At 45.7% G+C, this 10,000-nt stretch overlaps 2 protein-coding genes across 2 annotated transcripts in view; both read left to right on the top strand.

Annotated features, from left to right (window-relative positions):
- The first annotated feature begins 1,671 nt into the window (after nucleotides 1–1,671).
- LOC108260692 (intelectin) lies at nucleotides 1,672–6,423 on the top strand. Its single transcript, XM_053677673.1, has 9 exons — nucleotides 1,672–3,004; nucleotides 3,124–3,189; nucleotides 3,476–3,538; nucleotides 3,664–3,795; nucleotides 4,168–4,283; nucleotides 4,424–4,582; nucleotides 4,778–4,898; nucleotides 5,286–5,389; nucleotides 5,688–6,423. Exons 2-9 carry the CDS (start codon nucleotides 3,126–3,128, stop codon nucleotides 5,838–5,840), a joined length of 912 nt encoding a protein of 303 aa, XP_053533648.1. The 5' UTR covers nucleotides 1,672–3,004; nucleotides 3,124–3,125; the 3' UTR covers nucleotides 5,841–6,423.
- A 1,710-nt stretch (nucleotides 6,424–8,133) lies between these two features.
- hgsnat (heparan-alpha-glucosaminide N-acetyltransferase) overlaps nucleotides 8,134–10,000 on the top strand; it is a 17,153-nt gene continuing 15,286 nt past the window's right edge. Inside the window, exons 1-3 of the mRNA XM_053677672.1 lie at nucleotides 8,134–8,341; nucleotides 9,468–9,583; nucleotides 9,779–9,915. Coding sequence (XP_053533647.1) covers nucleotides 8,179–8,341; nucleotides 9,468–9,583; nucleotides 9,779–9,915 — 416 coding nt within the window. The 5' untranslated portion in view covers nucleotides 8,134–8,178. The remainder of the gene's footprint in view (nucleotides 8,342–9,467; nucleotides 9,584–9,778; nucleotides 9,916–10,000) is intronic.

Genomic DNA, 10,000 nt, shown 5'->3' with positions numbered 1-10,000 from the left:
GTGTTTAAGATGTGGGTTAAGATGTTGGGCTACTGATCGGTGTCACGAATCGTGACGGAGCAGAGACAGGACGGATGCAAGCGCAGTATGAACAGTTGTTTATTTGAAAGAGAGACAGGCAGACAAATCCAAAAGTGATCCAAAACGTAATCCATAAACATGCAAGAGGTCAGGCGATTGGCAAACAGGCACACACGGGGCAAGGCAGGAATCTAGGTCGTGGTCACGGAAAACAGGGTCGATAAACAAAACAAGAAACGAACTATGACGAGGGACTGGAATCCAGCGCGAACTAACTGTAAACATGGACCGTGACTATGACTACGATACGAACTAAACTAACTCTAAAGTATTAATCTTCCGCGTTGTGTGCTGGGAGGCGCGCGGTATATATGCGGACATGATCGGCGTCTAAACCGCTAGCAGCTGAGAGCAATTCAGACCCACGTGAAATCCCAGCCAATGACAGAACAGGGAGGAGACAGAAACATAAACAAAACACACGTGTCCAGATGTCATTACAGTCAACAACGGAAAAGCAGGTGCTCGCGCATTCGCGCTTAGAGCACGCTGCTTCAAGGGGGAATCGTGACAGAACCCCCCCCCAAAGGCACCCCTCCCGGAGTGCCATGAGTCATCCCACTTCATTGGCGGCCCCGGCCCCCTGGGCTGAATGTCCCAAGCAGAGCCAGGAAACTGCACAGTGTTCTTGGCGGCGTAGGGAAGCGGAGCGACGACCCTGGCTGAACAGAGAGGCTGAGCGACGTCCTCGGCTGAACAGGGAGGCTGAGTGACGTCCTCGGCGGAGCATGAAGGCAGAGCGACGTCCCCTGTAAGGCCAGGGAGAGGAGCGTGGGTCTCCGTGCGGCCAGGGAGAGGAGTGTGGGCCTCCTCAAAGCAGAAGGGGGGAACGATGTTTGCCATGGAGCAGGAAGGCTGAGCGACGACCTCAGCTGAACAGGGAGGCTGAGGCTCTGAGGTCACCAGGTGAACCTTGGGCATGGGCGGAGCTTGGCTGTGCATGTCAGCAGACTGTGGCGTGAGCAAAACTTGGCTGTGCGTGTCAGCAGACTGTGGCGTGAGCAAAACTTGGCTGTGCGTGTCAGCAGACTGTGGCGTGAGCAGAACTTGGCGGGGCGTGTCAGTAGACTGGGGCGTGAGCAGAGCTTGGCTGGGCGTGTCAGCAGACTGGGGCGTGAGCAGAGCTTGGTCATTAGGCTTAGATATTAGCAGAACTTGGTCAACTGGATCAGCAGGCTTGATCGTGAGCTCAGGGATGTGAGACTTGACTTGGACCTCAGGGACGTGAGACTTGACTTGGACCTCAGGGACGTGAGACTTGACTTGGACCTCAGAGCCAGGAGGCTTGACTTGGACTTCAGAGCCAGGAGGCTTGACTTGGACTTCAGATCCAGGAGGCTTGACTTGGACTTGGACTTCAGAGCCTGGAGGCTTGACTTGGACTTGGACTTCAGGGACTTGAGACTTGGCTTGGACTTCAGAGCCTGGAGGCTTGACTTGGACTTGGACTTCAGGGACTTGAGACTTGACTGGGACTTGGACCTTAGGGACTTGAGACTTGACTTGGATTTCAGGGACTGGAGGCTTGACTGGGATTTCAGAGTTGAGCTCTGCATGAATTTGCCTGTAGTAGTGGGTAAACGGCAGGGCAGGTTCGCCTGCCAGACTTACCCCCCTGAGAAGTTGTTCTAGCTCGTCCCTCGCCTCCGGACCCCCGAATCGCATCATGACTTCCCCCACAAACTGTTCTACACTGTCCAGGTTCCTACAGTGCTTATCCAGTCTGAGCTGCACCCATTGACGGGCCGGTCCAAAGAACCGGGACCACACGAATCGGAGCCATTGCTTCTCCTCTGGCTTAGGGTCTAACAGGCTGGCGAAATAGAATTGACAGTCTACCAGAAAATATTCAGGGGCACCGAAAAATCCGTCAAATGGATCAGGAAGCTCCATAAATGTCCATTGTGGGAAGTGGACTGAGTCCATTCGCGCTTAGAGCACGCTGCTTCAAGGGGGAATCGTGACAATCGTGAGGTTGTGAGTTCAAATCCCAGCACTGCCAAGCTGTCACGTCTAGGCCTTAACCCACGAGAAAAGCCCTTAACCCAGGAGCAAGGCCCTTAACCCAGGAGCAAGGCCCTTACCCCATGAGAAAGGCCCTTAACCCAGGAGCGTGGCCCTTAATTCAGGAGCAAGGCCCTTAACCCAGGAGCATGGCCCTTAATTCAGGAGCAAGGCCCTTAACCCAGGAGCATGGCCCTTAACCCAGGAGCAAGGCCCTTAACCCACGAGAAAGGCCCTTAACCCAGGAGCAAGGCCCTTAACCCATGAGAAAGGCCCTTAACCCAGGAGCGTGGCCCTTAACTGCTCAGCTGTAAATCACTCTGGATAAAGGCATCTGCCATATGCCATGAATGTAAATAATGTATATAATGTAGATGGTGCTGCAGTTTATAGTTCCCCTGCTGATTTATTATATTTGCAGATTAGTGATAAGAAGGTGCAAGCAGGATGGAGCTTGTTGTCGATTCCGGACACCCGGTCTCCCCTCACCTTACACTGTCTTTAGAACAAGGAGTTAGCGCTGGCCAATAAGCAAGTTCTCAAAGACGCTAAACTTTTGATTAGGCGATCTGGAGAACGTTCTATAATTTACAGTCTGATCCATCCATCACCTCAATCCATTTCTTTATAAATAATAAGCGGAAGGCTTCTGGTAAATATTTTGTTATTGCTGTATACTCAGTTCCCGGAATACCTTACTTTGTTGACAGATTGTCACAAGATAACAAAGTTTAAACTTAAGGCTCAAGACAAACCCCATATGTTTGTCCACAACACACACACACACACACACACACACACACACACACGGTATAAAAACCCTGCTGAAATCCACCTCAGTGCCCGACGACTACATCAACCTTCTGTGTGTAGAATAAGTGAAGATCTGAAGACTTCAGGACCGACGCAACACCTTCTGGTGAGGTTTTTGTGTGTAGACACATGAAGCTGTTTAGCCTGTAATGAATACGTTATTAATGTGGGCATGTAATGGTGTTTCTAATTTAGATAAATATATTTGATGTATTTTATTCACAGAGATGGCGAACTGGATCGTTCTGCTTGTGTCGTTTGCGTGCATAAACCTGTCTCTGTCTGTTAGAGGTACGATGTCACTGACACTTCTTTATTGAGTATAGAGCAGCAGAAGCGGTGGTGATCCACACAGATGTACACAGTTCTGTATGTATACGTACGTGTACAAGTTTTTGACCACATTTAGATTTAGATTTAAACAATTGCACATTTAGCTCCTTATTTACTCGCCATTTGGTAACATTATGCTTTTTAAACTGTAAAAAAACAAAACAACAAACAAACATCATAAACCCCAGGGTGCAAAAACATGCGAGTTCAGTTAATTTATAATAAAACACATTTATTTCTGCAGAACTGGAATATTCCACTCCCCAAAGCTGCAAAGATCTCAAGCAAAGATTTAATATCAATCAAGGTATGTGTTAAAACAACCAACTAACTGACATTTCATCAGAAACATCATATTTCTGACCAGTTTCGGAGACTCACTCAGCACTACAGTGTGGAATATTGTGTAAAAGTTTTATCGTGTTATTGCAGATGGTCTTTATTACCTGAGCTCGCCCACCGGCGTCGTGTATCAGACGTACTGCGACATGACGACCGCAGGAGGAGGATGGACTCTGGTGGCCAGCGTTCACGAGAACAACCTGTACGGGAAATGCACCACCGGTCAGTGCTCCAGCTTCCTGTATTTATTTTTGAATAAAATTCATCTAACGCTCATCTAACATTCATCTAATGCTCATCTAACGTTTATCTAACGTTTATCTAACATTCATCTAACGTTTGTCTAACGCTCATCTAATGCTCATCTAACATTCATCTAATGCTCATCTAACATTCATCTAACGTTTGTCTAACGCTCATCTAACATTCATCTAACGCTGATCTAACGTTTATCTAACGCTCATCTAACATTCATCTAACGCTCATCTAATGCTCATCTAACATTCATCTAGCGTTCAGCTAACCTTCAGCTAACGCTTATCTAACGTTTATCATCTAACCTTCATCTAACGTTTATCTAACTCTAATCTAAAGGTGATCGCTGGTCCAGTCAGCAGGGTGGAAGTCCGAACGTTCCTGATGGAGACGGGTCGTGGAGTAACACCGTCACTTTCGGCAATGCAGAAGCTGCAACCAGCGACGACTTCAAGGTCCAAACGGAAATAAATCAACACACACACACACACACACACACACACACACACACACACAAACCTAAACAAATGACAGTATCATAAATATCATTAAAGTGCTTTTTTCTTCTTCTTCTTCTTCATACTTTATCTCACAGAATCCTGGGTATTATGACATCACAGCGGAGAACGTGGCAGTGTGGCACGTTCCTAATAACGAGCGAGTGGGTCGTTGGAAACTAACATCATTCCTGCGCTACCACACGGAGTCCAAATTCCTCAGAAGCTACGGAGGAAACCTCTACAATCTCTTCAAGGTGACACGGTGGTTAAACTTGTGAGAAACACTGTTGCTAGGCAACTGGGAGATATGAATGCTGACCACCATCTAGCTCCGAACTGAGGCTAACTACTTCTGCAGCTAACACATAGCGGTACCTTGTGGTGTGTAGCTGCTAATGTTCATCGAATGTTTCTCTATATCTAAGACTCATACATCCTCCTGTTTTCAGCAATTCCCGGTGAAGTACAACGCAGGAAGCTGTCCTGCTAACCACGGCCCCTCGGTTCCTGTAGTGTACGACGTTGGAGACGCCTCATTCAACCACAAACTCTTCGGACCCCACGTCAGGGGTAGAGTATAGAAAATAAATATGGAAAGTAAATAAAAAACACACAGTGGAAACGAGTTGCGCACCTACTGACAACAACCATCATTTATTTTCTTAGACATTCTGCCATTCGTCACAAGCTAGATAGCTTAGCATTGAGACTCGCAGTGAACGTTTCCTGGTTACCATGGTAACAGTGCTCTCTGACAGGTTTAGCTAGTTTACTAGCAGTTATCTAATCAGCAGGTAATTTAGCTTGACGTAATGGATATTGGACTGTTAGGATTGGATGGAGGACATGGGCGTGCTTCCTAATTTGACGGAATATCCATACTGATTAATAAAACACAATAAATGACTCCTTATTCTGCAATGAGTGTTTTAATGATATGTCTTGATGTCTCCCCAGGGGAGACTGAGCCCGGATTCATCACGTTCCGAGCGATAAACCACGAAAAGGCGGCGATGGCGATCTGCTTGGGAGTCAAACCCAAAGGCTGCAACACCGAACACGTGAGAATGAAACCTGCTCTGTTCACACAGCCGTTAAAACAGGACTTTAAACCAGGAAACTGGTATTTATATCAGGCGCTAATTAATAGTGCACCATCTCAGAAGCACCAGGGAACTTCTGAGATACAGTCTGTCTCTTTGGGAAGTCACTCTTTGCCCCTTTGAGATCCTTCTGTCCAGATTTAAAGGCAGCATTCACAATCACTGTGTAGGAAACCACTCTAAGAATGATCACACACTCAATAATCCATGTGTTAAATGTTAAGCTGTGTGTGTGTGTGTGTGTGTGTGTGTGTAGAGCTGTATAGGAGGAGGTGGGCATTTTCCTGAAGCGTCTCCGAGGCAGTGTGGTGATTTCGCGTCTTTTGACTGGGACGGTTACGGCACTAATGCCGGCTGGAGCGCCAGTAAACAGGTGACCGAGGCGGCGGTGCTCATCTTCTACCGCTGAGAGAGAACATTCCAGAACAAACAGTACACAATTCTCACATCAGCCTTCATTACTGCATGACAGTGTGTGTGTGTGTGTGTGTGTGTGTGTGTGTGTGTGTGAGAGACTGAGCAAAATGTTTCATTACTGTACAAGTTACTCAGTCTTGAAGAATTTATTTCCACATGCCTGATGAAGGTCATGTGATTGTCTCTGGTCTGATGTGGAAGTAAATCCACACGTTAGTGTCAGTGTAACAGTGTAATCGGTGTAATAGTGTCAGTGTAACAGTGTAATCGGTGTAATAGTGTCAGTGTAACAGTGTAATCGGTGTAATAGTGTCAGTGTAACAGTGTAATCGGTGGTATCAGTGGTCGTACTGTATGTAAGAATGGGCTGAGAATTGTGTAGCAGTTTTTATTAATCACCTGCATTATGATGCATTATTACAGGGTTAGAATCACACTATCACAGTTTGCTCTTCTTATTCTCTGGGATTTATCTGCATTTATTCCTATCCGTGTCTGCTGGGGGGTGAGACGGGTCTGTCCTCCATTCTGTCTTGACTCCTGATTTTACGTTATAATAAAGTTATGAGCATTGAGTGTGTGTTGATTCATTTATAGAATGATTTAACTGATGAACGTTTCAGCAATTATTAATAATGTTTCTCACCACACACACACACACACACACACACACAAGATCAACCCTGTTATTATTAGAGCTCGAGTAAATCTGGTAGACTTTCCTGATGGTCCTGTAAATGATCTTATCATTACAAAAGCACTGCGTAAAAAACGTACTGTGAAACACCACCTTCTTCTGAATAAAAACGGGTCTTTCAGTAACGGGCCTCATCGCCGCGTGGGTCGGACTGAAGAAAAAATACGAATTGGTGATTAACATCATCGTTAACATCTTCAGTGTGTTCATTACACTGACTGTACAAACAGATCTCTATTTACAGTATCCTACAAAAGTGAATACACCCCTCACATTTGTGTAAACATTTGATGATATCTTTTCATGTGACGACACTGAAGAAATGACACTTCAAACGGAAGGTGGAGGAGCACAAGGTCTCTAACATCCACCAGCTCCGTGATGTGGTCATGGAGGAGTGGAAGAGGACTCCAGTGGAACCTGTGAAGCTCTGGTGAACTCCATGCCCAAGAGGGTGAAGGCAGCGCTGGAAAATAATGGTGGACACACGAAATATTGACACTTTGGGCCCAATGTGGACATTTTCACTTAGGGGTGTACTCACTTTTGTAGCCAGCGGTTTAGACATTAATGTCTGTGTGTTGAGTTATTTTGAGGGGACGGCACATTGACACTGTTACACAAGCTGTACACTCGCTACTTTACAAAGTGTCGTTTCTTCAGTGTTGTCACATGAAAAGATATCATCAAATGTTTACACAAATGTGAGGGGTGCACTCACTTTTGTGAGATACTGTATTTCCAGCAAAGACGTAAACCTGGACTGATAACAGCTATTATGACTGCTTCGTTCATTTCTGCTTTGCTGTGGCCCTTTCTCAATCCTCTACCAACCTGGTGCATCAGATTAGTGAACAACAGTTTACCTTTTGTCCACTTTCTCCAATCTGGACACAGGTTTTGAAATCCCTCGCAATATCATATTGATAATAATCAATTACAGCATCGATCGTCGCTGCTGTCTTTTGGAAAAGTGTATGCTTAGTAGGGACATTTCCGCTAGGGATTTGACTCTTTCACTCGATCGAGCCGCAACAGCCACAAAGTCTCTCTGTCAAACTCTCTGCTAATGCTTCCAGATCCATCTCATGTCAGTGTGCATCCACTCACGCAGCTGTCAGTCAACTGCTTTACATTTCACAGGCATATTCTCACAGCATTTCCTCATGTAGACCTCCAACAACAATAATACTCCTCCTCTTCTGCCTCTTCCAACTCCACTTTCTTCCACTGGAGCCCTCTACTGCTGGATCTCTTCAACAACCTGACGATACCAACACCTTCAAAAGTAATGATGAAACACCATCATGCGTTAAAAACCTTCAAGCACATCAGCAATTCTGAACTGTGTTATATTTTATAATAGTAATATAATAATCAATAATATTTATAATAAATATAATAATCATATTGCTGTGTGTGTGTGTGTTTAATCTACTCATAGGAAATGGTTACACACTGAAACTCATGCTCTGTTGTTCAGGAACACTTTAATAAATAAGAAAATAAATCACTGAACCCCGGACGGAATTAAACCCAAACCCTCTGTTTACTCTGACACGCGCGTGATGCGCCGCGTGATCCGCGCGACTTCCACTACAGCAGGAGGAGGAACCGGAAGTGTGTGTTGTGGATGGGGAAAAAAGGGGAAAAGAAGAAATCTGGGGACGTGAAAAGGCAGGAGGGAGTCTCTGTGGACGATATGGGATCTAAAAGCCAGTATAGACCCGTTCTTCTGGCATTAATCGTGGTGATTTTCTCCGTTTCCGTTTCCGCTGTCCGGTCAGAGCTGGTCTGTAAGTAAACACGGTGCACGCGCGCTTCTTCAATCCATAACACACACATAAACACACACCAACACACACGCCGCCGTGTAAAATACTTTAGATTTACACACAGAGTGGTATAAATACCGAGGGAGCGGTTTATCAGTGTTTACACTTGAATAAATGAGCAGTTTACACCACTGAGCTCTTTATCTTGCCCGCTTGGTCGCTGGCGCTGTGACGTCACACACGATACCGGAAGTGTATTTCCGCATTCATGTCAGTCACTTTGAACACACTTCTAGCGATTCTGTGTCGCGCAGTGAAGTTGATCCGTGTGAGTTATATCTTTGATTCCTGACCCGTCCCTCATTAACCCGGACTGAACGGCGTTTCCACAGCAATGCCCCTGATTTCAGCGAATACCGTGCTGCTTTAAAAACTCCATATCCCATAATCCCCCGCGCTCCAGAGCGTCCACCAGTCCACATAACCACTATGAGTAGTATCTGCTGTGGAAGAAGTGCTCATAAAATGTGGTGTGTATGTTTTAAGAGAAAGCTGTTGGACAAAGTGTGATTACACTGCTGATAAAGAGCTGAAAGAGAAGAAGTAAAGTCTATGTACAAACATTGTGTCGTAAGAAAAGAAAATATGAGGAAATACACGGTGTGTGTGTGTGGAAGGGGCCGGGGGGCTCAGACGGATTATAGAAAGCATGTGACTGTATGAAACCCCTGAGTGCTGCGAGTGAAAACAAGAGAATTAATGAAAGTTTGACCTTCAACACACACACACACTCACACACACACTCTCACACACACTCACACACACACTCTCACACACACACTCTCTCACACACACGTGTTCAACTACTTTAATGGTCTTAAGTTGATGCAGTGATGAGGAAATGAATAATTTGTTTATTCATGTTTATGTTTATTAATAATGCTGATGAAAGAGCCATTAATGTCCATTCTGGAGCAGATGGAGGACATGAAGAAATAAAATATTATGATTTAGTCAAATATAAACATGCTGAGTGACAGGTAATCCTGGGTCACAAGGGGGCGTGGCTTCAGTTAAACATGATCAGCCAATCAGGAGCTGGCTCATGTGACATCATCACTTTGGTTTAATTGGTTTCGTCTCTCAGGGTCACGTCACAGCCGGAAAACTGCAGCGCTGAAGATGGACGAAGCGTCTCTGACCGTCCTGAACGAGATTCAGAGCAATCTGACCCTCTCTGTACTGTCAGACCTGTGTTACCAGGTAATACACACACACACACACACACACACACACACACACACACACACAGAGTTAACCCTAACCCCTAATCTCTGAAGTGAAGATGGATCAGAATACAGCATTGATATCTGTATGGTATTTTAACAGTGTTTCTCTGTGTGTGTGTGTGTGTGTGTGTGTGTGTGTGTGTGTGTGTGTGTGTGCGCGCACGCGCAGTGTTTGCCTCAGCTGGTGGGGAATGTAACCTCAGTTTCAGGACCAGGGAATGTTTCAGCAGTGATCTTTACAGTGAGCACACAACATGTGCTCACGCTCCAGCTGAACAGCACACCGGCTAACATCGAGCTCTGCAGGTCAGCTATACACACCTGTGTGTGTGTGTGTGTGTGTGTGTGTGTGTGTGTGTGTGTGTGTGTGTGTGAGAGAGAGAGAGAGAGA

The sequence above is a fragment of the Ictalurus punctatus genome, chromosome 29 (assembly GCF_001660625.3).
Source record: "Ictalurus punctatus breed USDA103 chromosome 29, Coco_2.0, whole genome shotgun sequence".
Lineage (NCBI taxonomy): Eukaryota > Metazoa > Chordata > Actinopteri > Siluriformes > Ictaluridae > Ictalurus > Ictalurus punctatus.
The sequence above is the reverse complement of the archived record's forward strand: the minus strand, read 5'-3'. Positions and strand labels throughout refer to the sequence as shown.

What these genes read in the sequence shown, in the direction of transcription:
- LOC108260692 (XM_053677673.1), top strand. Translation starts at nt 3,126, where the DNA reads ATGGCGAACTGGATCGTTCTGCTTGTGTCGTTTGCGTGCATAAACCTG. An exon ending in CTTCGGACCCCACGTCAGGG is followed by an intron (nt 4,899 to 5,285) that starts GTAGAGTATAGA and finishes ATGTCTCCCCAG; the next exon opens with GGGAGACTGAGCCCGGATTC. An exon ending in AAGGCTGCAACACCGAACAC is followed by an intron (nt 5,390 to 5,687) that starts GTGAGAATGAAA and finishes GTGTGTGTGTAG; the next exon opens with AGCTGTATAGGAGGAGGTGG.